This window comes from Bipolaris sorokiniana (genome assembly GCF_000338995.1).
Source record: "Bipolaris sorokiniana ND90Pr unplaced genomic scaffold COCSAscaffold_1, whole genome shotgun sequence".
NCBI classification, from domain to species: Eukaryota; Fungi; Ascomycota; class Dothideomycetes; order Pleosporales; family Pleosporaceae; genus Bipolaris; species Bipolaris sorokiniana.
In genome coordinates, this window is record NW_006911895.1 from 1,741,030 (window position 1) to 1,765,723 (window position 24,694).

A 24,694-nucleotide genomic window follows, 5' to 3' on the forward strand; every position below is an offset into this window, starting at 1 on the left:
ACTCACCCTTCAAGGCGGCAGTCAGGATGAATAGCCGTATCGATGCAGACCTGAGACTATGCATCTGACGAAAATTTTCATTATCTATCACATGCTCAGGCCGCAAAGTTTCAAAGTGCACAGTTCTTGTCACTCGGCCTTTTGGTTTAATGTGGTTGGCAATTGGGCAGCACGATTACACAAATGGTACTGCCAAAAATGCATCTTAGGGACTAGTATTATTGCCCAATGATTTGGATATACATAAGCTCTCATTTTGCTCTTCTTCCAGACGGAGCTTTCATCTGCTCCGACATGTGTCCTACCACGTCCGTTTTAGACCATCACTCAGTTCTTCTTGTCGGGAATGGAGTAGCAGCATCCGATGTCGAGCACGTTGTAAAAGGTGCAATCTCGCTGCACCCAGAAGCCGCCTTTTTCGTAACAGGTTGGCTTGGTGGTGCAGATTCCAGAGGGGTCGGATCGTCCGCAGGGCGCTGGGTAGGGATCTGGGGGAGCCCCCAAAGCAACAGATGCGAGGGTTGCGACGAGGAGGAACTTCATGTTTAAGATGAATTAGGCCTGTGGAAATTGGGTTTGAAATTCAGGGAGTAGTGTGGAGAGTGTATCCCTGTGATGCACTGACTTTGATTTTGTGCAGACGCAAAAGTGAAGCTGTTTAAGTACTGTGTATCCTTGTCTGCGACGCCGCTGACATGGTCGTAGCACACTTGTTGTGTTCGTGTTACTATGCAAGATGAGGCAGGAACAGCTGCACTGATTGGACATCTAAAGACAGTGTGGAACATATCCGGTTCACGTTGGTTCTTGGCCATAGACCGTCGCATTTAGCTCCAGTTAGCTGGGCGTGCTGTATATCGAGTCCAACCCCTCAGCCAATACGTTTGCCAGGCGTACGATCATCGACACATTGCTCGTATGGGTATATTGTTTCGGGACGCTTAGCGCGTCGGTTAATGTGGCTTCCCCAGATTCTTGTTTCTCCAGAACGCATGATAAGGCGGCACGCATCCACTAGTGATTCTGCCATAGTATTGAGACGTCAGTATGTTTGTCATTCATGCACATGCCAGAGGCTGGTATAACTAAGGAAGCTGAAATCGCAGCCCCTGCTGGAGTTGCGTGATGTCGTCGACTCCGAGGATTTGTAGCTGTTGAGATGTTGTTGAGTGGACGCCACGTTTTAGGTGGCCATGCCCACCATGGAATACGATGTGTAATAGCTTTAATGGGACAGGTATAGACTCCTCGGAGACGTGGTAGACCTGCAGGTCAGTCGCAAGCCCTGGTCACAAGCAATGGCATGAAAAATTCTCCTGCTGACCATGGCAAATTGAGGCGATGCGTGTCTTTGGTGGAGGCAGAGCTGGATGCACGAGGCATGGGATATCAGCGTGGCAATGTGGGGCATGCAAGGTGATAGGGGTTGGGGTTGGGGTTGGGGTTGTAGAGGCACGCAGGCACAGGGATGGCGTCTGTCTTTTGTAGTATGTACATGTAGTATGATGTATGATGTAGTGGTAGCACAGCCTGTGGCACACTTGGTGGTTCACTACAGGCAGGGACGTGCGTTATCGCCGTTATCTGTAGCAAAGTCATGTGACAAGCGAGCAGGCATAGATGGTGGCGCGGCATTTATGCACCCGCACACCTCTTCTAATTTTGTCCTAAGAAATTGGCGCATACTAGAAGAGTAAGGAAAGATGACCGGCACGTTCTCGGCTACGTCCGCTGTTGCAACTACTCGACAAGCCCATACTCGGAGTAAGCGGTGCAGGGCCTGGTAGTGAGTACGTCACTGAAACACGTTTTGGTGTCTGTATCGCCGCGATGCAGCCTTGTCTACAGTACTAACACACATGTAGTAGCCAGCGACGACGCCCGAATGTAGCCGCGCATTCCCAGGCTTAGATGCGGCCAAGCATGGACTCTGTCAACGAGGGCAGGATGAGCCTGCCAGCCGCCCTGGAGCAGTGAGTCGTGGCGTGGTATCAGCAGCCAGGCCGTCTGCAGCGTGCAGGGAGCAAATTTGTTCCAAAAAGCTTCTAGAAGGAAGGTTTTTCGGGCAGTCCAGGTTGCATAGGGAGCCGGTTGGCGCCGACGGCTGCCCGCACGCTTGATTGGAGGATGCCGGCGCCCCAATGTACAGGGGGCCGCCAGCGTGCAGGGCCTTCTCCACCTTTTGTTCTCAGCATCAGCCGCATGCCCTGACCGCGACCTCACCTCATAGCACGGCCATGCTATTGTTGCTCTCCCGCAATTCTTTATCAGCTTCCGACAAACCTCCCAGTTCGTCTCCACACACTACTCCATCCCCATCCGCCGCCTGGATAGCCCTACGCTATCTCCGCTATGCCGACTTGATCGCTGCATTCGACTCTTGAGGATTGCCCTTCAGATCAGGCTAGAACCTTGGCTATCGAAATGGCCATGGCTCCACGAAAAGGCACGCGACGGGCGTGTGACCCTTGCTCAGTCAGTAAGTCGCAGTCTCGGCTCTATACACTTACTCACAATTGACCCTCTCCTTCCTCTGTCCAGGAAAAGTGCGCTGCGATGGCAACCAGCCCTGTGCAAGGTGCGAGGCCGCCAAGTGGGACTGCACCTATCTCAAGACGCATGGAAAGAGCGGCCCCAAGGGGCCGCGGCGGACCACCGAAGCCGCCATCAGGAGACTGCAAGAACGCAGTAAGACTGGCTGTGATAGATCGAGGAGCGCCAGTGAGACCAGTCTCGATACCGGCAGTCCCGTTAACGAGCTGCCGTACATCTCTCCAATGCCTCCCTTAGGCGAACCCAGTACGTATTCCAATGGATGGCCTGACGTTATGAGTCCCACACTCTCCAGCACCCCCCAGGAACCCCAGAGAATACCGGTAGCCTGTCTCTCGCAGTATCTCGAAATATACCAGGCACGTGGTTATGGCATATGGCCAGTCGTTGATGCCGAAACACTGACTGCACGGCTCCTCACCCACCCCCACGATGTAGAGGCCTACGCACTGGCCACCGCCATATGCGCCGCTATTGTGAGCCAGTTCTCTATTGACGTTGAGCCGGGAAGTCCGGTCGAGGGCCCTTATCGCGTCTCAAGCAGCGCCTTCGAGTCAGAGGCAAGAAGAGCTAGAGATGAATCCGATCATCTGGAAAACATTACCATGTCGTCTCTTTTGAGCAGTTTCTTCTTGCATGTTTACTCTGCCAACGTCGGTCGAATGAATGCTTCAACTGTCCTGCTTGGAGAGGCTATTTTCAAAGCCCATATCCTTGGCCTACACAACCCAACGCACTACCAGGTCATGAATCCAGAGCAGACACAGTGTGCTTTACGCGTCTACTGGCTCCTCTTCATCACCGAGCGCGCCCATTCCTTGCAGCATGATGTCCCGACGACACTCAAACGTTCACCAGATCTTCCGAGTCTTCAAGACTTGCGCGATGGATCCGTCACGCCTGCATTCGTCCAGCTCTGTCGACTTTTCAATATTCTCGATGTCACAATAACGGCAGATGCTGTTAGTGCTCGTCGAGCACTCGCCGTAGCTCAGCACCAGCTGAGCAGCGATGAAGATCCCCGCAGTCTCGAAAATGAACTCCAGCGTGCTGATATCACAATGACACAACAATGGATGCGTATTTTTCTGTGGCAGCACGCGCTCAATGTTACCAACCTAAGCAGTCAGCCAAGTCAGGACGAAGAGTTTTCGTTTCGTTTCCCTGCCAGGGTGGCACAAAACGTGCTCAGTAATTTGAACAGTCTTTCGCGCGAAAGTGTAGAGGCGCATGGGCCCGGCATGGTATGACCTAACTACGGTCAAGCTACTTACTCTGCTAACGGTTACAACAGGAGTCTAAGCTTTTCGACGTGGCAAACTCACTTGCTGACGTTATGATGATCATGCCGTCACTAAACCATGAGTCGTATTTCGATGTTGGTCCTAGAGATCTCATGCATTCGCTTTCTCAAGTGCTCGCTGGCTTTCGAGGCGGCAATCCCGCCGTCATAAATATACTACAAGAGAAGCTCACTGCACTTGGGCTCAGTGTTGGATCTCCACAGAGGTTACTGGAGCTCTCTTCGCCCGAAGAAGAACAGGACGAGTGCCAGCCTAGACCCATGCGAGGCTCGTCACCATATGGGCCACCTACAAACGACCCGCCGATAATGTCACCTCTTCCACCCCCTATGAGCATGAACGGCAGATATTGATCCAATTCGATGCTTCCAAGATGTAAAAACTCATAAATCACTGCACATTGCATAGTCTCTGAAAAGAAGTGTCAAAACAGTGAGGATCCCTGATTGGTTCATATCAAATCTGGCGTACCAAAACTTTCAGCAAGACTTGCTCGCTTCGACAGAAATACCTCACTCATGGTGCATGAGGTTTTCTGCAGTAGCTCAAGAAACTGGAATTTAATTGATGGGTGGCCGTAGACGAATGCCGATGACAAGCTTCAATCACAAGAATCTCGCGAACATCAAGCCTGGCATGCCAGCAATCTAACCCCTGGACGGTACTCAGAGTGGATGCACAGTTATACCAAAACGTTCTGCTCAGCTCTGCTCTCAACTTTGACGTATTGGATTCCCCATGTAAGCAGTTGCCAGAACTTTCGACAGTCCCCTATGGGCAAGCCTTTCCGACACTCAAGCTTCTCCATATTGGCAGTTGGCAAAGCCGCCCAATACACCAATATAGATGTTGATTTTCATGCCCAAAAAAGCTCATCAGCTTGAAATCAGCCTACAGTGGCCTTAATGCTGCTTCTGTCCACGGATGATACTAGGGCGATTGAGGCAGCTTGCGTAATCAAAAGCATTCTGGAAGATCCTAGCCTCAACCAGCCGCCGATCACTACACTAGTGAACCACAAGCACTAGAGCAAGGCTACATCGTTCACTGCAGAACATAAGCGCCCCTTCGATCAGGTGGGGCACTGTATGCTCTTACGTGCCATTGTTGCGTAACCTTCACATAACGAGCGGACAGTCCATCTGGGTTTGAAGCAGCTGTAGAGGCCAAGGGGAAAGCCATGGAGGCTAGTACCGATCAGGACTCTCGCGAATCAACCCACAGCGCTCTGCAGAAATCGCTCCAGGGGAAAGGCTCAGTCGTGCTGACCATTGTACTTTGTTTTCAGAGTCTCTCAACTTCATCGCAATCTCTCAGCTTTATACTCTGGGTTGCCCTTGTTCTCAGAGTTTTCATCGTTATATGGCCCCCTTTTTTTACTCAGGCAGTGTAGATTTCCAAACTTTTATGATGAACGTCGGAGATGGAGCATAATACACAAAGCAGCGCTTTGTGCATGTCCTTGTCATTGGTTTCTTTTTGATGTATCATAGATCCCTACACATAACTTTTAGTGCCCCTGAAAGACCGCTTAAGCTTATTCTCCCCCTTCTATGCCGATAATGGTCACCTGTACACTTTACAGTGTGAACTGCCATTATATGACCATGGCACCGATCTCATGAGGACGGAGTCTGATGAGCTTTCGTAATTGTGTTGTTTGCTCGCGTTGCTGCCTGAAGTGTGGGGCTAGGTACGTATGTGAGGGGTGAAGACGGTTGTTGATATGGATCATGTCTGACAACGTCAGTTGGCTAGTAGCGACACGTGGATTCGATAAAACTTCGATGGAGGAGATATAAGTAATTATATAACTGTTGTTTAACCACACGATAAGGTCGTGAGAAGATGGGTGGGTACCTGAAGGTAGCAGATGCAGTCCAGCGCCAAGCAAAGTGTGACGATATGCAAAGTGAAGGCGGAATCCCTGTGACCAGTGATTGTCAACACTCGCGCTCACTGCAAAAATCTAGCCGCCCGTCGTGTGCTAGCACATTGTTCGATGACTCGTTTTTATATTTGTTTTCGCTGCAACCCAAACACACAGCGCTTCAGTCATTACGAAAACAACTCGACCAAAGCATTCGACCCCCAACTGCGCATTCGAGCTGAAACGAGAACATGGCACCCTCGCCCACCCATCTGGGCACAAGGATGATGCGTAGTCTGTTGACGCGCGGCGACGAGGATAAAGTACCTGCCGAGCTCAAAGGAGCGCTCTCGCTACTACAACTGTCGGATCTTGAAGGACTCGAGGAGCGCTTTCTCGCTAATGATGCGTTTCTCAAGCCATGGGCCGTGTTTCGCGATTCTCTCTTTGTTGTGAAGCCTGGTGCAATTACTGCCGCGACTGCAGTTGCTACAAGTGATGGCGATAGAGGAGGTATTTCGCGTACGGACTTGCTGTGGTTTTATACACAATTCGACCAAAACACATATCGCCACGATCCCAATGTGGATACCAACAGTGTATCCTGTGCTATCGACAAGCGAGACTGGCGTGTTGAGGAGTATGAGAAGCACCTCTTCGCGTGGCTGCTGCAGACGTTCAAAGTCGGCAAAGCGCACAACCCGTGGGGATTCGATTACTTTCAACTTCGAAACATTTGCACTGCTTGGCAAGCAGTGTTTGTACCCATTGTGGATGCAATCCGTGCATCATACAGTATCAAGGGTCGCCGACACTATGGGCGCCTCGCGCTCTTCGTCGAGGAGAGATGCCCCTCTGGTCTTGCCTTCCCCAAAGAAAACGTCAACATCCCCCCTGACAATCTAATATCTTCAACTTCTTGTCGCGTCTTACTCATGCCAAAGGACAGTAAGGAATCAGGTGTGCTGACACGAAAGCATTACGACGAGACTGAGAGGGAACTTCGTTCTGTCTATCCCCAGTACGGTGGCTTAGTTGAACGTCCACGGTTCAAACAAAAGATGGAGGTGTGGCTAGAGGAACAACGAGCGAGGGCAAACCTGAGAAAGGCTGTTGAGCGGACTAATGAAGCCAAGCGTATTCAATTTAGTGTTGTCAGGCGCGATGAGCGTCGAACTCCGGTGAAGAAGATACTCTCAGGCAAGCACGATATGGATCCAGAGAAAGAGTGTGGTGCCAGTCCAATCAAGCGCTACTCGAACAGCTTACGACGCTCACTATCCCGCAGTGTGTCTAAGCAGATGCCAAGGGAGGAGCCGAAGAGTCCGTTGCATGGAGTCATACGTCAGCTCTTTATACCTGATGATCCGCCGTCGCCTGACCTACTGAATGGGCAAACCCTCTCGACAACCGAACGAAATTTGAGCAATGCTTCAACACGTTCATCCAATACGACTATCGTTACGCCTTGGCCTCGTATGGACACACAGCGCAAGCCATCTGAGCAAAGCGTCTACGATTCAGTCCGCGTGTCCAGTTCATTCAACCCTTCGAATGGGACACAGAATCTACAAGCACACGCAAAAACTAATGGACCGGATTCATTGCCCGAGGATCAGATCACTGCCCTTCTGCACCCTTTGTACCGAAGTAGGAGCACGCAACGTGAGCAGCAAGATGCATGCACCCCAGCTAGCGACCAAAAGTCATATGCGGAGTTACAAATTCCAAGCAATAATGGTAGCGAGTGGGAGAAGAATCTATCGTTGAGGAACTTAGAAGCAGTCAAAAAAAATACTGGTCGGACCCTAGAGCCGAAGCGGACCGCAAAACCACCCACCCGCTTGCCCGGACCAATCAAGCCTACTCCATATACTGGCCACCTGCGGGTCTCTTCAGAAAACAACAACCGTACCGTACTGCCCAAGTCCTCTGGGGGACCCGATACAAATCTTCCACAGCCAGTCGCGTGGCCGGGTACGTCCCCAACCAATACATCAGTACTATCTTGCATAAATAATGAGGACAACTTTGCGCCGCCTGTCCCAACGAAAAGCCCTATGCGAGGGGGCAATACACGAGGCTATACTGGTATTGCCCAGTCACAACAGAAGATACGTTTTGGGCCCGATCGTGACTTGACCCGCATAGTGTCGAAAGAAAACATTCGTGCTGCGCTTGGCGGACACTCAAGGGATAACTCAGAAGAGGGTATTTTGCCACCACCATCCAAACCAATGCGCAGTGACCAGGATGCAGTGACCAATTCCGGACTTACTGTGCTGCAAACGTTCAACACACACATGTTCCCGCGCAAAGAAAATCGAAAGGGTACCCCAGTGGGAGCATGGGTCGGTGCGCCGAAAACCAGAAACGTAACTGGCGAGTTTTACTAGTCGGATGTATTCCAGGGGAAAATGAGAACCAAGGTGAATCAGATACGGCCACGAAAGTAATGTGTAATGTTCGAGACGGGGGCTTGTCAGTGCTCCCATATCCCAGATGATCACGGCGGCTTCAAAACAAGCAACTTGACCGCCATTTTGGAGACATTCTCACGGGTGCAGATCAAATGTGTTTGTAATTTTGTATCTCTGCGAACACTGTATCAGCGAGTCCGAAGTCATTCGTTTCATGCTCGCTGTTGATACTGGGGCGAAGGGGTATTATCGGGATTGCAATGGATAGAATCCAAGGCCGATGTAGTCTATGAGTAATGAATTATGTTTGAAATATAGCATGTTTCCAAAGTGTCATGTGAGGGCTGTGAACATTGAGAAGGAGGTGTGGTGGTGGTGGTGGCGCCCCACACGAAAATGTCACGCTAGCCTCACCCTGGTGATAACATTACCAAACGTCATCAACTATCGCTTAATGCAGCCTGATATTACCGACAAAGTAAGCAAGAAAGTCATCCCCGCACAGACAGAAACACATTGAAAATTTATTCTATATTAAGAGTCAAATTACAGTTGTTGTGTATGCTCATGCAAAATATTTCGACTAGCCCGAGCCATGTCCTTGAACAATCCTGGTAAATGACCATCGCAATGCGAGTAACTGCGAACTGAGGAACCTCATCAACAACTCAATAGGAGATGATGGTCTCCATACTTCACACCCTGGCAACTGAAAGAAGCAACGTTTATGCCAATGGGATGTTTACCGAATACCTAGAAAAAGCATCTCCAGGTACCAAGAATTAACACTCTCTACACCCAAGTCGGCATCCCTACGAGAACCTGGGTACACATCGTGACATCTCTACATGATTGGCGATTTTCGAAGGGGAATCACATGCATCATGGACTCACTGCGCCCATTCCATTGGACCGAGCGAGGAACAGGGAATGGGGCTAGAGTGTTTGGGATGCCAAAGTCGACCAAAGGAAAGACACATATATGGGCGAGCTAGACACGTCAGAAGAATAAACATTGTAGGGGTCATATGATGCCCGATTTTATGGAATTACAAGCCTCAACATCGCTTAGACGTTCAATGTGTAGACCCACCCAGTCAACATGTCGCCCCTTTATGCGTTGAGAATCTAGAAGTCAACGAACACCAGTTTCGACATGTATTCATCACGTAACTATGCGGTTTGCATGAAACATAGAGTTCTGTCTAATGATGACGTGCAGCCGTTATCTAAGACATGAACATGGAGACCTTCTACGACTACCTAATGTCTCGGTATGCGATGAAGCTGATCTTCGGTACTCCGTTGCCGCTGGGGGCTGGTGCTATACGTAGTAGGTACGTAGGGTACCGGACATCAGACGCACGGAGTTCCGGGGTGTAGCACCCAGGCATCTTTCCAGCCTTCGCGATCATGAGACAGAAAACTAATTCCATGTGTCAGCATCATGAGAAAAAAACAAAACAATTGCGATTCCCGTTCGAAAGGGACAAGAACAACAGACAATTTACAGCCGTGTTCGCAAAGTACAAGCCACGCCTTGCACGCATCGGGAGTGGGGGGGGGGCGGGGGCGGTTTTGCTATACCTCATTCGGTTACTTGCAGAATGCATTACACTCATTGATCCCAGAGTGACCTATCTTGTGTGGCATGTATCGTCAATATTTTGCCTCCTTATGGCTTGGATACATCTGTAGCTGCAGCGTCCAGGCTGCAAGAGATTGAGCGGGGCAAAACGGTCGAATTCATCTCGAGAAGTATTTGGATGAACCAACCCCCCCGAAACGATTACGCTACCAGTCGAGCATCAGCAGCGCAAACATGGGCAGTTATTTTTCCTCACAGCGCGAACACGGGCCCAAGAGCGATACACGACATACAACCGAAACGGGACCGTTTTGTGTGGTTTGTGGTGGGCCGTTTGATATTGAAGGCGAGGTTTACAATATCGATCCTAAAGACCCGCAATTCCAAGTACGGTGTTCCTTTCTCTGATAATATTCCTTTTTTGGTCACCAACTAATAAGAATCAAGTGGCTATATCATCTTCGTCTTATTGGCAACGCCGACGATGTATACCACCATGTGGTAGCTAGTGATGGACACGTGTGAGTACTCAAGCTTTCATGTTGTGTACTTCACTAAATTACCAGAAGACCTGTCAACACCTTTGATCAGTCCGAAGTTTTTGTCTCTGGGCCTGCCCGTTTTAGTCTTACTGGATCTGGGTTTTACCACGTTGCTGGATATAATGGACAAAACGATATCTGGGTCGACGCTCTCTCACACATTCCCGGCTCTGGGACCCTGTTCCCATTGCACGACTGCTGCTTGGATATAAGCTGTAGAGCTATCGAGTATCACCATTCTAAACAGGAAGAGTGCGATGACAAGACAGCTCTCGAAGTATTAGTTCAGCTACTCAACAGTTGCTTCACTGAACGACAGATCCAAGACGGGTCGCTTAGGTCAATCAATGATCTGTTCAATCTGTCTTCCCAGTGTAGCGTCTATGGACCTAGAAGCGTACTAGCTCTGACGAAACTGGAGTGGTGGGGAGGCGGTTACGACGTAAGTCTCAACAACCTTTATCTAGACACAAACTTAACACTACACAAGCGTTTCTTCACCAACCCCATCGAGCGAGTCGATACCACTGCTTTTGTGCAAAGGGTCCTGCAGAGCTCGCCGCGCACCAGAGATGAACCTAAGTTCACCGAAATACCAGCTCGCAAGCACCAGAACTTGGAGCGTCTTCCAAAAGAACTCCTGGATGAGGTGTGCAGCTACCTGCCGATCCCATCAACCGTAGCGCTTCACCGAACTTCCAAGATACTCGCGTTACAGATCCCGCTTGACTCCACCTTCTGGCGCAACAGTCTTGGTGACGGGAGCTTACATCCCCATATCTGGGACCTGGACACGAAGCGGATCGAGCAGCAGTTGCCGCACCCTGACATAGCACCTCTGGATCCAACAACTTCTTGGGACTGGAGGTGCGCAGCCAAAATTCTTGCAATGAAGCGCTTTCCTATCAGTGAGTGTGATGACCGCTTGGTCGATGTGCCCGCTGGCTTCTGGAATCGATGTAGGATATGGGCTACTATCGAGGAAGCACTACATCAATACGTCTTTGAGTGAGAAACTACCTAAGTTCCGATGATAGCATCAAGACTCCTGGTACATCAGGATATCTGTATCTTTACAAGATTCTTTGTCTATATTTTTAGGCGCATCTAATCTAGTGTTCGCACCTCTCGACGCCGCCATCCCACAACCACCTACACGTTCTTTCTCCGTACATATACCCACACGCCTTCACGGCTTCGCCATAACCGCAACAAACTTATCCCAACTATCACCAAACTTCTCATAGAACTCAGACGCCGCACTCGTCACAAATAGGTACGCCGCCTTCTTGCGCAGCGCTCTCGTCAGACCCTCAACCTCCTGTTCTGGGACCGAATGCACCATATACGCCGCACGCTCGCGCCCATATGGCGATGTTGCAAGCCACTCCTGATACTCCTTGGACACAAAATGCGCATACGACGTCTCCACCACAACCGTAACATCCGGCCCCGGAGCCGCCAATCCCTTATTCACCGCCGTCCCCGGATTATGAATAACCTAAAACTCCCCATCAGCTCTTCGCTCTTATCAAATCGCGCAAACAGGCTCCCCCGCATTTTCAAGCAAAAATACATACCAAGCCCTCCCCACCAAACGCATCTTCCCGCTTCACCCTCTCATCAATCCCATCAAGATACCTCTTCATCTCCTTCGAATACAAATTCACCGTCTCATCCACAAACACGCCTTCCACTTTCAACTTGGCATCCTGGCGCCCTCGCTCCGCATACGCACAGATATCACTGCAGATGTCGCCGTGCGCCCGCTTGCAATACGTCGCGCGCACGTACCCCAGCGTAGTCACATTGGGCAGCGCATTGAGCCGCGGGATCTCGCGTAGGTAGTCGGTGTTGGGCCACCAGGGTGCGGTGCCGGGACCGCTGTTGGGGTTGAGGATGATGAGGAAGTGGAGGTGGGGGTGAGCGGATAGGCTGGGGTTCGTTATTGTTAGCGGGAGACCACCATTTTCGACAATATAGTAGCCAGGGGACTTGGAAGTAGACGGGGGGGGAGGGGGGGGCGAACGGGAACAGGGAAGGGGGGGAAGGGGTGGTTAATTTACGCGGTGTAGAGCGGATCCCACGCCCCAGGGTGCGGATAGATATACAACGGAAGTAAAACTTTCGATTGCATATTCTGCGATTTTTTTGTTTTTCTCTTATACAAGAAAGTTAGATTCATTGGGGAGAGAGAGAGAGAGGCTGGGGTAAAAAAAAAACACAACGTAGGTTTAATTATTGCATTGTTGTCATCTTTTGTTGTTTTTTTTACTTTTGTAAACAAGGACCCAATTATCTGCTTACTAAGATGGAGGTGGGATACGAATAGTTAGGCACCTACGTATGCAAGTATGAGCGTGGCGTGCCCCTTTTTTCCGCTGCTATTTTTGAGACTTTAGGAGGGGATGTTGAGGTGTCAAAAGAATTGGGGCCTCTTAGCATGCGGCGATGGAGAACGTGGGGATTGGGGCTGGGGGTGATGGTACAGTTTGGGAAGTTTGGTAGCGTGAGAAGTGGGACTGATTACGATATGATATTGTGGCGATCATCTAGTACTGAGCATGAGCTAGTTTACTCGGGATGTCTTGGCAAGAATGCTGTTGAATGATAGCCTTGTAGACATAGCTGCAGTGTAACATTTGCTTCACACTACCCCAGTCTCCGAGGGTACCAGAGATGACAGAAATATGTTCATCATGGCTTTTAGTATTCTATGAGCTTTGGTCTTGGGTAAATACTATCTACAATCTATAGCAGACAACACTGAATTAGTTAAACACCTAATCATGTGCCTTGTCTAGTAAGCTCTTCAATATCTTTGCTGTGCTCCTCATGCCCTGCAGCGCATTCTCATCAGGTCCCTGCCCAGGCGTCCACGAGGCATGCGCAAAGTCAATCATCTTGACTTCTGCGAGCTTAGGCAGATTCTCATCTTCTTCTTCTTCTTCGTCTTCCGGGTGCGCTGAGCGTAACTTCTGCTTTGTGTTGCCGTACTCTTCCACATCACCCTCATATACGAGGAGTATACTTGCGCTGTACATCCTGCTCTCTTTGCTTTCAAATACTTCTTGGATATCCTTGACCTCACCTAGGAAGTATGCCAGCACTTCTCTCGCGCGATCGAGCTCTGCTTCCGATTTGGCACCAGGGTAAACGAACGATACGAAGCCCTCGTCCACATTCTCGGCGTTGAACTTGCGCCCGTACATCTTGTTGTACACCCAGCATCCATTCTCCTTGTCAATCTCGATATACTCCTTCAAGTCGTCGGGGACATCTGGTACGTCGGCGCCCTTGTAGGTGCGCATACCCGCTATCCTGAAGCCGAGGCTACCGCTTGTGGTTTCCTTGCTTACAGCATCGAGGCGATCTCGCTTCTCTTGCTTCGAGTCATCATCCCATAACCTTGCGCCGAGCTTCAGGTCTAAGACATTTGGCTTCTTGAATCCATGTGTGATGTTCTCCAGCACAATATGTAGATCGGTGTCGAGACGTTTGCCATGTAGGCGCTCGATGGATCCGTCGGCAGTCTTTATGGTGCCGCTTTCGACGCTTTCTACGGCGGCAGTCTGGTCGGTGGAAAGAGAGAGCTGGCCCATAAATGTGGGCAGATGGCGCGCAAGATCGGGATGGTCGGAGAGGGTTTCATAGAAGGTAATCTCAGAAAGAGTACACGGCTTTACGACCACGGCACCGGATTCGTCGCTGAGTACGCCTTCGCTGGAGTTTGCGATTTAGTATGGCAGGCAAGGAACGGCTGAACAGTAGGCAGCCGCCTTTGGGTCACACGTACTGGCCCGCAGCGGCACTGTTGTACGCTTTTAGCTTGGACGCGTCATATTTCTTGGTCGCCATGATGCTGGATAGGTGTATAGCTCTTGGTCTCAAGATCTTAGGCTCGGCAGGTTGGGGTTGGGGTTGGAGTGCAAGATGCACGAAGCTGTTGTGGGGTGATAGAGGACCCCACTGTCAGGCGGGTAACAGGCAACGGACGAGTCGGGACATGGCTGGTCCAGAGAACTGCATGACTCGTGATGCAACACCATGAAGTCATCACCATTGGTAGCTAGTGCTGTACCCACTGAACAAACTTAGGTGCCTCACAGTCAACAAGTAGCAGGGCAAAAATATTGTGACAATATTTCCAATAGACATAGCTGCTGTTTTTGTATCATGTGGTGAATGTGAGGGTGAAAGCGTAATCATTCCGGAAAGCGATATGATTGCGCGCCTGCCGTTCTTGCAACGGTGCTCTCTCACTTACTGCACCTTGCAAACGCAATAGTTTCACCACTGTCGCCTGTGGCTATCTTCCTGATGTATCTCTGTCCAAATTTAAAGCGCTTCATCACCTCCCATCTCCATCTCCAAGCACTCGAGTACTCTCTCCGCCTCCGTGACTGATAATTAGATTAGTCGTAGACATGTCAACCGCAGGGACTCCACCCACAGCAGATGCTGGGGCTTCTGACGAAGCTTCACAAAGTGCAGTTGCAAACCCAGCCGCTAATAACACCGCTCAAGATCATCCTGATGGTGCCGATATCCGTCGTCAAGTATGCTTTCCTGCTCCTGCCTCTAATGAGATCTACGGTACACTGACCATCTTCAAGGTAGAATACTACTTCTCTGATGAGAACCTTCCCACAGACAAGCATTTATTGCAATTCTGCGGCGGGCGTGAGAACCTTCCCGTTTCCATCAATCGCATTTGCGGGTTTTCGAGGATGCGACAGTACAAGCCCAAAAGCCTCGTCATTGCAGCACTTCGTCTAAGCACCTTCCTGGAAGTTTCTGCTGATGGCAAAACCATCAAGCGCAAGATCCCTTTGCAGGGAAAATGCCTCCTCGATCCAGACTTCTTCGACGATGAAGACATCGCTTACGACCCGCGCGTTCAGAAGCCGACTCCGCGTCCGGTGCCATTTGTGCAAGTGAAGAAAGAGGCACACTTGGAAGGGGTGTCGAAGAACATGCGAAAGCCAACAGGATTCGAAAGAACCTACGTCGAGCCACTCCTCACCCCCGAGGAGGCCGCACAAGAAGACGACATGTACGCTTCCGACAAGCACTTTGTTGAGCGTATCGAGGTCGCCATCCAGTGCTTCAAGAACAAGCGGCGCATGCGCGAGATGTACGCACACGTCTTTAATAGGTTTATGCGCTTTGGTGGTGTAGATGCCGGCCCGCGCATGTACCAAGGTCTGTCAAAGCAGGAAATGAATGAGATGGACGCTGAAGAGCTCGCCAGAGCACTTGCCACTCATCACATACCATGGGACCGCTCTGACAAGACCCAGTGGGTGGTTGATTTTGCCGGTGTCTGCAAAGGCTTCCTGTAAGTCTACTTTGTCAAACGCCTACAGAAGAATGCTAAAGATAACAGTTCATCCTGGTATCCTGCTCACTATGGCTATGCCCCTCACCTGATTAAAAATGCCTGTCAAGTCCTTCGCTCCTTCTTCAGGTATCTTCGGTTCCATAGAGTCTGCCCTGAGTATGACGATCAGCTCGCTGCTGCACTCGACATCTGTGATACCGCCGAGGAAGAGCTCCCCAAGGCCAATGCTGTAGGCCTTTCCTTGACAGGAGACTTTAACAAGTCTGCCAGTGTCATCTTTGGCGGCGCTCAAGCTTCCCTTTACACAGGTAACAAGAGTTGGGCCGAGGAGTTAAGAGAGGAAGGTGTGAACAATGAAGAGATTGGTATTTCTAAGGAAGAGGCCAAGGCCAAATTTGGCATTGGGATTGCCATCTTGGGTTCGGAAGAGCAATTCGGGCTGTACGAATCGTCCAAGTTGGAGATCATCAGTAAGAAGTCGACCTACCTCGAAGTAGTCACCATCCACCCGCCCGACTGTGACACTAAAGCAGCCTATGATGCGCAGAACACAATCTATGAGCGCAAACTGGAACTTCAACCTCTTGGGAAGCTTATCTGCAAGCAATGGTACCCCACTGGATGCGAGGAGTATGACTTACCGAAGAACAAGTACCCTAACGGCAAGCCCTGGACAACTGATGACAGCCAAGAGTACGAGTTTTGGATCGAAGGGGATATTCTTAGGGATTGCTTCATCGGCATGAAGATGGACGCTGACATTCTGGTGCTATCGGGTGGCCTGAATATTCTGGACAATCTCATGGAAACCATGTGCAGTTTCTACGTGTGGCTGCCGAATGAATTGTGGATGGAGCGAAAGCCGAAGGAGGTGCGGTGGCTGGAGAAGGGCATGGGTCTTGACGAAAACAACGACCAGGACGATGGCAACGACGACAAAGAGGCGAAGCACGTTGCAGACAAAGAACATTCGGATGATGAGTTTGATGATGAGTGAGGTTGAATTGGAGGGTGCGCTACAGAGTTCCGCCGCAGCGGGTGGTGAAACATTAGTTTTTTGAGAAGCCGACGTGGGCCTAATGTCACTTCTTGACTATACACCTACATGCATCTATTTCAGGACTAATTAGTACTATACTGGATGCGATGGCTAGTATGGAAAAGGGAAATAGGTATGGACACTGCACAGCTGGTTTGATCAGATTGTGGCGATATTCTGAGAGATGCAAATAATGAAGATTGATCAAAGAGGTCAGTAAGACCCTGGTTGTTGAGCGTTTTGGCATCGCAAATCTCAAGTGTCCGAAAGTGTCACTAGCAACAAGGACGGTCTGTTGACCTCTTGTCACAAGGATGCACCTTTGCATCGGGGTTTGAGAGCATTACTTTGAGTAGTAGGGCTGCGCCACGCTTGTGCGCCTCAGTTTCATCCCTGCTTGCCGTGTACATGTGCTTCAGCAGCAGAGGGACCGCACTGCGACACGAAAGCCCACGACTGAAACCGGCAAGTCGCGCACGGTATCCACGCTCCCTCGACGCCTCTGGCCAAGAGTTCCGTCTGATGCGTCCACCATGGGCCAAGATGGGTGGGCGCACAAGAAAGCGCGCAAAAGACTGTCTATGGCGTGGCCGGCGCAGAGTCTTTGTCGGCCGCCACGTATGCAAATGACCGCTGAGAGCAGTCCAAGGCGGATGGAAGCACTTGGCAGTTAGCAATGCCATGTCCTGGCCGTCGTTTGCCAAGCGGGCGCTGTGTCTCCAAGCACCAAAGCGCGACATGTGTTTGGTTGCCCACCAGCCCAGCAACATGTCTCGGTATTACACTTGACTTGCTTACCTTGGGGGCCCCCTTTCTGTCCTCATTTTGCACCATTTGCTAGCTCCCGCTCCTTGTGAGGAGAATAAAAGGAAAAACGAGGTCAGTCAGCACTTGGGCCTGTATAGGATGTATGGGGCATGCCATTTACCCGCGACAAGGCAACGCATGTCATCGTCCTCAACTCAACCCCTTAGCTTTCCGGGTGGATGGGAATGAATTCAGACGAAGAAAATCCCATGGCGCGGATCCAAGATTAGACGAGGTGGAAGCCAAGCAAAAGACGTCAGATCCGAGTTATCCGTCTGCGCCCGCCTGCGCCCGTCTCGCATCAAGGACGCGCACAGGGCTGTCCCGGTCACGGCAGTGTGACAAACGACGAGCGGAGGGAAGCTTGGGCACAAGGCCTGCCAAGTGCTTGAGTGCTCTTAGCAAGCAGAGAACGCGTGCACTGGTAAAACCTAAGGGCAGCCCACTACTGCGCTGGTTCCCCGTCTCTGGATTCTTTTGGTGTTCTTCATTCAAATCTCCGCAACGGCATCTTTCATTCCGCTGTTCCTCGTTCTTAGATATAGTATGCGGCCCTTTTGCTGGCTGCCGACCACCTGTTCTAGACGCTAAATAACGCCCTGTTGCTGGCCGAACTTCTCCACATAACCCAGTCAGTCTCCCTTTACGCGACAAACCAAACCCCCCCTCCCTGGAACCCAGGCGTCAAATGCTTCTTGCATGCTGCTTGCACGAGCGACTAGTCCAGGCACAAACTCCGATCCCGTAGGCTGGGCCTGAGAATAAAAAAAACTGTAAAACTTTACTTTCCAACTTCCAGCGAGCGCGCGCGTGTGTGTGGCCTGCGAAATAGGGAAATAGGGCGCGGTGGAGATTTCGTGCTAGGATAATGGGCGCCTTGCTAGATGCGCGGGCAACCGACTTTCCCAAACGGGATCAATTTGGTACGTTAAACCATGGCCCTTCACTACTCAAACGCCACACATCAGACCATTTTCCTACAATCACATCATACCATATTACACTGCATTTTACATTATATCCCGCTTGATATACTAGCGTCACTATTTGCTTTTTTTGGGTTGCAAACACGACAATACCTGGCTAACATGACTAGCAGGCCATAGGATCATTAACCCATACATCTACGACCCGTCGTGCGCGCTTGCTATTGTCGGCACCACCATCATTGTTCTGCTGTCCATCTACTCAGTAACCCAGTACCTGCGGCATCGGTCATGGTTCTTCTGGGCCGCCATCATCGGCGTCCTGATGCTGGACCTCGGCTTCATCTGCCGCACCGTGTCGTCGTACGATGAGGGCAAAGAGTCTCCCTTCCTTGTCTCATGGCTCATGATCCTACTCGCACCCAGCTTCCTCGCTGCAGCGTGCTACATGTCGTTTGGCCGCGTCATCTGGTTCAGCTGCCCGACCGAGGCGCTCAACTTCAAGACGCTGTGGTGCTGGCCTGAATGGATCACCCCGACCTTTGTCGCCTTCGACATGTTTTCTTTCCTCGTCCAGCTCATTGGCGCATCCCAGATTAGCAGGCACTACGATAAAGCCCCCAACGGCGACCGTACTATTAGCATATCCGAGCAAGCCGCGCTGCCCGGTCGTGTCATCCTAATCCTCGGCCTCGTGCTCCAGATGCTGTGCTTTGCCATTTTCTCAGTCGTCTCCATCCGCTACTTCTACATGTCAAGGAAGTGGGCGGCCTACGACCTCGGCGACATGCATCTCTGGCGCAAACTCTCCTACACCATCAATCTCTCCTCCATCCTCATTGCCCTCCGCGCCGTATACCGCACCATGGAGATACCACACGACCGCGACTACGGCATGCGCTACCTGCAGAGCCACGAGTGGTGTTTCTGGACCTTTGATGCTGCACCCATAGTCTGCGTGTTGCTCATCTTTGCCATATGGCACCCCGGCCGATATCTCCCCCGGTCCTATACGGGGCTCAGGCTTGACAAGGTCAGAGCTGTCAAGGAGAAAGATGAGATTTCAATGTATAGTGCGAGTACCTGTGGACAGGACACGGAACTTAAGGAGTACAAGCCCGAAGACTTTCGCCATGTTAGTGTTGCGGCAAAACCTTAGAGTGGAGTTTGAAATTTAAAGTTACATGATGGATATGCAAACGGGCGTTCAAATTATATGATACCAAACGCGTTATGCGAAAGCGGGTTTTTTTAATTTCTTTTTTAATTTTTTTGAGAGTTCATTTGCGATGATACCATAGTTGAATGTTGATTCATGCTTTCTTCCAACTGGCTTTGCTTGTCTTGATGTGATATTGAACTCTCTGGCTTCTGTGTGTCCGTTATCTTCGCCACATGACCTTCGGGTTTCTCAGGTCCGGCTCGGGGCGCTGTCTACCCGTGCAGGTGGGTTAAAGCCTCATCTCGAGCATCTTCCTTGTAGTCGTATCTACCTTGAATTGACTGGACTAGCGTTGGCATCGCATGTTCGACTGAGTTCGCATAACCTTCCCTATAAGACTAAAAGACATATTTGGAAGGTCGCATATAAAAATCTTTCTCAATTCTGCTCATCCTTAGTCTTCATATATCCGGCTGATAGTGGATCCTGAATTTCTTGTTGGCACGGTCCGCCGCTCGTGTTTGGAATTGCTCGGCGTTGATGTCAAAGGTTAGTGGTTTCTTGGGCGGCTCTCCTTCGTTAGACAGGAGTGGCACTTCAAACCGGAAGATGGTGTGTTCCTTGGGTATAGCTGATATCGTTAGATTACTTACCCCACTTACCTATTTGGTGCCTACAGACTTACATTTGATAACGTTGTTCTTGGTTATGAGGTCAAAGGTGAATCGAGTGTCACGTACGACTATGCCTTCTAACCCGACGCGACTCACACACCGGCTCCTCACCACTGTCATCAGCGCGCCATGCATATCGGCAGTCGCTAGTATCTGGCCGCTTGCGTTTGGAGTGATCACGACACCCTTTGACACATCATTCACGCCCAGCACTTCCCTCATGTAGCCTACCCAGAGATTATGTAGTCCCTCGTAGATCGCATATTTTTGCTGCTCCTTTGGAATCTCATTGAGGCCCAGCGCGCGCTTTTTTGCGGCAGAGAGTGGACGAGGCTTATTCTTGCTGCGCTTCCTAGCGACTTCTTTACGTTCATTGAAAGCTTGACGGCGAACAGCGCGCGCTGATGGTGTCGGAGATGTTGCACGAACATACAGAGGGCGCGTGACAGCGCGTTCCCGATAATGCGATTCTGCAGTCGATGGAGAGAAGGCGCGATGAAGCAGGGTTTGGGCAATGTGCGGGTTGGAACTAGCCATTTGCACACGAAATGTTGCAAGTGTGTGTTTTTGCTGGCTTATTGCGAAAGCTGCAGTGGCTTCGCCGATCAATAGGCGGGTTGATTTGCAATGATGCTCGGCAGGGCCTCTCCAGAATATGAGCCAGGACAAATTCAAAATATCGTATACCGTGGAAAACGCAAGCTACACAGCGGAGTCGGACACTTGATTGCGGGACAAATTTGGCGGCGCTCAAGATGACGATGGGGTTCGCAGAGGAAAGATGGCCGCACTAGTGCGAAAGCGTGCTAGGTCTATAGCTCGGCTATCGTTTTTCCGCCCTCACACATTCTCGGCCTTCACACACGTCAAAATCGACCTCAGCTTCGACAACACCGCTAACCCGCAGCAACCGTCAAGATGAAGTACATGTACGTCTACCCCTGGATCCCGACGCACAAATCGCTGCAACACACGGTTTTTTCCACCTCCGAACCGTTCATGGACGCCTCCATATCGAAATTCACGATCGCAAAACACCATATCCCTGGAACTTATGCTGACAAGTGCGCAACAGCCACTCCGAGGAAGAGCTCCCCATCCCTGAGGGCGTCAAGGTCAGCATCAAGAACCGAAATGTCGTTGTTGAGGGTGAGTGCGCAATTGGGCATTGAATTACCAGCATTGTACTAATTACATTGAATAGGTCCCCGAGTAAGCCAAGCGCAACTACACATACTCGACGATCCATTTCTTACACAATGCAGGGCAAGCTGAGCAAGTCTCTCGGTCACTTGGCGGTCAGCTTCACACACGTACGTTTAGGATTCAGGAATTGATATCAATGGGATGTACTAAGTCTAGCACAGCCCAAGAAGGATCTGATTAAGATCGAGCTCCACCACGGCATCCGCAAGAGCGTCGCCACTCTCCGCACCGTCCGCACACTCATCGTACGTCAAACGCACCGAACAAGTCGAACCACCGGCAGAGGAAGGACTGGGCTGACTGGAAGCAGAACAACTTGATCATCGGTGTCACCAAGGGTTACAAGTACAAGATGCGATACGTATATGCCCAGTATGTTACCACCGGAATCTCTTTCTCGCCATCTCGAAACCAACGTCTGGTCCAACGCGGGTTGCCAAATACTTCGTCAGAACCGGTCGAAGCAGGATGATTGTTACTAGTGTATTCGAAGTGTTGGACAACGCAAATTGGACCAGGCTCACGGCGAACGTTGCACACATGGAACTTGGCTAACGTCTCACTCAGTTTTCCCATCAATGTCAACCTTGAGAAGAACAGCGAGTCCGGCTGCTGGGAGGTCGAGATCAGGAACTTCATCGGCGAGAAGCTCGTACGAAGGGTTGTCCTGAGGCCCGGTGTTGAGGTTGAGGCTTCCAAGAACGTCAAGGACCAGCTTGAGCTTTCCGGAAACGTAAGAACAAGTTATTCCGAATTCAGATACAATATGCTAACGAGAACAGTCACTCGAGGACGTCTCCCAGGGTGCCGCTGATATCCAACAAATCTGCAAGGTCCGCAACAAGGATATCCGAAAGTTCTTGGACGGTCTGTACGTGTCGGAGCGCGGCAACATTGCCGAGGACGCGTAAAAGGTTCTGGGGAGTACGGGTTTCTTTACGGGCACATGAGCATCTATGAACTTCTCTGCATCACATCACGTGCGGTTGGCGCCTGGGGGTCTAAGCTCAAAAACGATGTTCAAACAATACCACCAATGACTTGATGGAAGAAGTATGCATTCACGATTTTGGTGATATGATAGGAAGTCAACAATTTCCGTGTTTGTACAAGGGTCGATGCTCGGGACTTACTTCTTTAGTACAGGACGATTGTGGTTGACGGCGAGAGCTTTTGTTAACATACAGAGCCAATGAAAGAACGCTTCCCATGTCCACCAAGTTAGCCTTACCTGCTGTGCATTATACATCTGAAATTGCACAATCATCTTGATGGCACAACCTAAATAGGAAGGACAGTTGGGTATGCATGTTTGATCCCGTCGAGATAACAGCATGAATGTCCGCGGATGTGATGTGCCACTCATGACGTACATGTGCTGTAGCACTACGGCACATCGTGCCAACACCCCGCACTCTTGCTATTCGCAATACTACAAAGTACAGCCACCGGCACAATGATGAGACTATCACCGCAAACTCCGAAGATTGACAGCTCATCAGCCGTAGGATAAGTAAGCATATTGTGAAGGGTGGAAGGGCAAAAGGGCGAATAAATTGGAGCCATTCCCTGCATATATGAACAGGGACTGATTAGTGTTTCGGCATTCGAATACCCATTCTCTCTATCAAAGCTCAAAGCAACACTACCAACCCCTCTAATAATTGAAAGACTCAAACCACTCGACAAATATGCCAGACAAGCTAGATGTGGAGGGTCTCCTCAAGGAGTCCAAGGCCGAGTACAGGCGTCTAGGGAAAAGTGGACTCAAGGTGTCTGTGCCTATTCTGGGTGCTATGAGCATTGGAAGCTCCAAATGGCAGCCATGGATCATTGAGGAAGCAGAGGCGCTTCCGCTACTGAAGGCTGCTTACGATCGAGGTCTCACCACTTGGGATACTGGTGAGGACAAGAAATGATGGGGAGTCTTGTAATGCTTGCTAATGTTGTCAAAGCCAATGTCTACTCAAACGGAGTTTCTGAAGAAATCATCGGCAAGGCCATCAAGCAGTACGAACTCCCTCGTGAGAAGCTCGTCATTCTCACAAAGTGCTTTGGGGTTGTAGGCGAAGACCCCGGTCTTCGCACTATACAATACAGCAAGGAAATGCCACAGCTGAAAGACTATGTTAACCAAAGTGGACTTTCGCGTCAAGCAATCTTCAACGCCGTCAATGCTTCGCTCAGGCGGCTTGACCTGGACTACATCGACCTTTTGCAAATTCATCGTTTTGATCCCAACACGCCCCTCGAGGAGACTATGGAAGCACTTCATGACTTGGTAAAGAGTGGCAAGGTGCGGTACCTTGGTGCCAGCTCAATGTGGGCGGTACAGTTCGCCCAGATGCAGTTTGTGGCTGAGAAGAACGGATGGACAAAGTTCATCAGCATGCAAAACCATTACAACCTGCTCTACCGCGAAGAAGAGCGTGAGATGAACCGTTTCTGCAACGACACGGGAGTTGGTCTTATTCCGGTACGTGCTGCGTTTTGCTGCATAGCTGTCAGATATCGCTAACATGGCTTTCTAGTGGGCACCTCTTTGCCGTGGCCATCTTGCTCGTCCTCCATCAGCCTTTGGGTCGACGACGCGCTCAGAAGGCGAGCAAAAAGCCGGTAATCAGACGTCAGGTAACACGGATCTCGATAAGAAGATCATCGGACGTGTCGAGGAGCTTGCTAAAAAGCACGACTGGAAGATGAGCCATGTTGCGCTGGCGTGGATCAACAAGCGCGTTGCAAGCCCGATCATTGGCTTCTCTAGTGTAGAAAGGATGGACGAAGCGCTGGCCGCGCGAGGCAAGGAATTGAGCGAGGAAGAGGAGAAGTATCTCGAGGAACTGTATGAGCCTGTGCGTATCGTAGGACACTCGTAGGTTGGTGGCACGACTGTGGGACATTTTGAATCGAACTCACAGCATAGTGTAATGACATGTTGATTGTGCACCTCGGCGTAGACTACAGTGGCTTGCATCGACTTAAGTGGATCAATCAGAGCACTCGGTCCGTATTAGGGCCCGGAGCTGAGATGATGCGTGTCGATGCGGGCTTTGTCAACCCATGGCACGACCAATGACGTCGGTCGCGTGATGCATCTCACCACCGTACCTGAGCATGCCGCGCGCATCAAACAGCCGCAACACAGCAAAGCATCAGGAGACAAAGCAAGTCGTATTGATTTGTGTACTTACTCTTGAGGCTCAATTGCTTAGCTTCCGCGTTGCCTCTGGTGGCACGCCATGAAGGCCATGATGGCTGG

General features: G+C 50.6%; 10 protein-coding genes across 10 annotated transcripts; 7 read left to right on the forward strand and 3 right to left on the reverse strand.

Moving 5' to 3' along the window:
- Window positions 1-83: 83 nt before the first annotated feature.
- COCSADRAFT_32277 (uncharacterized protein) lies at window positions 84-656 on the reverse strand. The gene has a single exon (XM_007696059.1). It carries the CDS (start codon window positions 541-543, stop codon window positions 328-330), a length of 216 nt encoding a protein of 71 aa, XP_007694249.1. The 5' UTR covers window positions 544-656; the 3' UTR covers window positions 84-327.
- Window positions 657-2,314: 1,658 nt separating this feature from the next.
- On the forward strand, window positions 2,315-4,371 carry COCSADRAFT_211649 (uncharacterized protein). Its single transcript, XM_007696681.1, has 3 exons — window positions 2,315-2,479; window positions 2,542-3,797; window positions 3,848-4,371. The coding sequence occupies exons 1-3, from the start codon at window positions 2,425-2,427 to the stop codon at window positions 4,208-4,210; spliced, it is 1,674 nt and encodes a 557-aa protein (XP_007694871.1). The 5' UTR covers window positions 2,315-2,424; the 3' UTR covers window positions 4,211-4,371.
- Window positions 4,372-5,614: 1,243 nt separating this feature from the next.
- On the forward strand, window positions 5,615-8,123 carry COCSADRAFT_341606 (uncharacterized protein; the record flags this gene model as incomplete). Its single annotated transcript, XM_007696682.1, has 2 exons — window positions 5,615-7,708; window positions 7,922-8,123. The coding sequence occupies exons 1-2, from the start codon at window positions 5,979-5,981 to the stop codon at window positions 8,121-8,123; spliced, it is 1,932 nt and encodes a 643-aa protein (XP_007694872.1). The 5' UTR covers window positions 5,615-5,978.
- Window positions 8,124-9,840: 1,717 nt separating this feature from the next.
- On the forward strand, window positions 9,841-11,778 carry COCSADRAFT_106290 (uncharacterized protein). The gene is made up of 4 exons (XM_007696683.1): window positions 9,841-10,122; window positions 10,183-10,256; window positions 10,305-10,719; window positions 10,768-11,778. Exons 1-4 carry the CDS (start codon window positions 9,970-9,972, stop codon window positions 11,287-11,289), a joined length of 1,164 nt encoding a protein of 387 aa, XP_007694873.1. The 5' UTR covers window positions 9,841-9,969; the 3' UTR covers window positions 11,290-11,778.
- A 1,196-nt stretch (window positions 11,779-12,974) lies between these two features.
- On the reverse strand, window positions 12,975-14,007 carry COCSADRAFT_211699 (uncharacterized protein). Its single transcript, XM_007696684.1, has one exon. The coding sequence runs from the start codon at window positions 13,877-13,879 to the stop codon at window positions 13,061-13,063; it is 819 nt and encodes a 272-aa protein (XP_007694874.1). The 5' UTR covers window positions 13,880-14,007; the 3' UTR covers window positions 12,975-13,060.
- A 697-nt stretch (window positions 14,008-14,704) lies between these two features.
- On the forward strand, window positions 14,705-16,691 carry COCSADRAFT_177313 (uncharacterized protein; the record flags this gene model as incomplete). The annotated part of the gene is made up of 2 exons (XM_007696685.1): window positions 14,705-15,618; window positions 15,667-16,691. The coding sequence occupies 2 exons, from the start codon at window positions 14,705-14,707 to the stop codon at window positions 16,616-16,618; spliced, it is 1,866 nt and encodes a 621-aa protein (XP_007694875.1). The 3' UTR covers window positions 16,619-16,691.
- A 1,245-nt stretch (window positions 16,692-17,936) lies between these two features.
- COCSADRAFT_32282 (uncharacterized protein) lies at window positions 17,937-19,709 on the forward strand. Its single transcript, XM_007696060.1, has 2 exons — window positions 17,937-18,390; window positions 18,567-19,709. Exons 1-2 carry the CDS (start codon window positions 18,336-18,338, stop codon window positions 19,550-19,552), a joined length of 1,041 nt encoding a protein of 346 aa, XP_007694250.1. The 5' UTR covers window positions 17,937-18,335; the 3' UTR covers window positions 19,553-19,709.
- Window positions 19,710-20,186: 477 nt separating this feature from the next.
- Window positions 20,187-20,950, reverse strand: COCSADRAFT_32284 (uncharacterized protein). Its single transcript, XM_007696061.1, has one exon. It carries the CDS (start codon window positions 20,764-20,766, stop codon window positions 20,218-20,220), a length of 549 nt encoding a protein of 182 aa, XP_007694251.1. The 5' UTR covers window positions 20,767-20,950; the 3' UTR covers window positions 20,187-20,217.
- A 130-nt stretch (window positions 20,951-21,080) lies between these two features.
- Window positions 21,081-22,760, forward strand: COCSADRAFT_32285 (uncharacterized protein). The gene is made up of 8 exons (XM_007696062.1): window positions 21,081-21,158; window positions 21,305-21,378; window positions 21,434-21,441; window positions 21,495-21,542; window positions 21,597-21,680; window positions 21,746-21,807; window positions 22,003-22,168; window positions 22,218-22,760. The coding sequence occupies exons 1-8, from the start codon at window positions 21,148-21,150 to the stop codon at window positions 22,344-22,346; spliced, it is 582 nt and encodes a 193-aa protein (XP_007694252.1). The 5' UTR covers window positions 21,081-21,147; the 3' UTR covers window positions 22,347-22,760.
- Window positions 22,761-22,790: 30 nt separating this feature from the next.
- Window positions 22,791-24,379, forward strand: COCSADRAFT_32288 (uncharacterized protein). Its single transcript, XM_007696063.1, has 3 exons — window positions 22,791-23,337; window positions 23,391-23,911; window positions 23,967-24,379. Exons 1-3 carry the CDS (start codon window positions 23,127-23,129, stop codon window positions 24,309-24,311), a joined length of 1,077 nt encoding a protein of 358 aa, XP_007694253.1. The 5' UTR covers window positions 22,791-23,126; the 3' UTR covers window positions 24,312-24,379.
- The last annotated feature ends 315 nt before the right edge of the window (window positions 24,380-24,694 follow it).

Excerpts from the sequence above, each read along its gene's own strand:
- COCSADRAFT_32277 (XM_007696059.1), bottom strand. The coding sequence starts at position 543 with ATGAAGTTCCTCCTCGTCGCAACCCTCGCATCTGTTGCTTTGGGGGCT.
- COCSADRAFT_211649 (XM_007696681.1), top strand. The coding sequence starts at position 2,425 with ATGGCCATGGCTCCACGAAAAGGCACGCGACGGGCGTGTGACCCTTGC. Across the intron at positions 2,480-2,541 it reads GTGTGACCCTTGCTCAGTCA|GAAAAGTGCGCTGCGATGGC; the intron begins GTAAGTCGCAGT and ends TCCTCTGTCCAG. Across the intron at positions 3,798-3,847 it reads AGGCGCATGGGCCCGGCATG|GAGTCTAAGCTTTTCGACGT; the intron begins GTATGACCTAAC and ends CGGTTACAACAG.
- COCSADRAFT_106290 (XM_007696683.1), top strand. The coding sequence starts at position 9,970 with ATGGGCAGTTATTTTTCCTCACAGCGCGAACACGGGCCCAAGAGCGAT. Across the intron at positions 10,123-10,182 it reads CTAAAGACCCGCAATTCCAA|TGGCTATATCATCTTCGTCT; the intron begins GTACGGTGTTCC and ends ATAAGAATCAAG. Across the intron at positions 10,257-10,304 it reads GTAGCTAGTGATGGACACGT|ACCTGTCAACACCTTTGATC; the intron begins GTGAGTACTCAA and ends AATTACCAGAAG.
- COCSADRAFT_211699 (XM_007696684.1), bottom strand. The coding sequence starts at position 13,879 with ATGGGCCAGCTCTCTCTTTCCACCGACCAGACTGCCGCCGTAGAAAGC.
- COCSADRAFT_32282 (XM_007696060.1), top strand. The coding sequence starts at position 18,336 with ATGGGCGCCTTGCTAGATGCGCGGGCAACCGACTTTCCCAAACGGGAT. Across the intron at positions 18,391-18,566 it reads TCCCAAACGGGATCAATTTG|GCCATAGGATCATTAACCCA; the intron begins GTACGTTAAACC and ends CATGACTAGCAG.
- COCSADRAFT_32284 (XM_007696061.1), bottom strand. The coding sequence starts at position 20,766 with ATGGCTAGTTCCAACCCGCACATTGCCCAAACCCTGCTTCATCGCGCC.
- COCSADRAFT_32285 (XM_007696062.1), top strand. Across the intron at positions 21,543-21,596 it reads TGGCGGTCAGCTTCACACAC|CCCAAGAAGGATCTGATTAA; the intron begins GTACGTTTAGGA and ends AGTCTAGCACAG. Across the intron at positions 22,169-22,217 it reads AGCTTGAGCTTTCCGGAAAC|TCACTCGAGGACGTCTCCCA; the intron begins GTAAGAACAAGT and ends TAACGAGAACAG.
- COCSADRAFT_32288 (XM_007696063.1), top strand. The coding sequence starts at position 23,127 with ATGCCAGACAAGCTAGATGTGGAGGGTCTCCTCAAGGAGTCCAAGGCC. Across the intron at positions 23,338-23,390 it reads TCTCACCACTTGGGATACTG|CCAATGTCTACTCAAACGGA; the intron begins GTGAGGACAAGA and ends ATGTTGTCAAAG. Across the intron at positions 23,912-23,966 it reads CGGGAGTTGGTCTTATTCCG|TGGGCACCTCTTTGCCGTGG; the intron begins GTACGTGCTGCG and ends ATGGCTTTCTAG.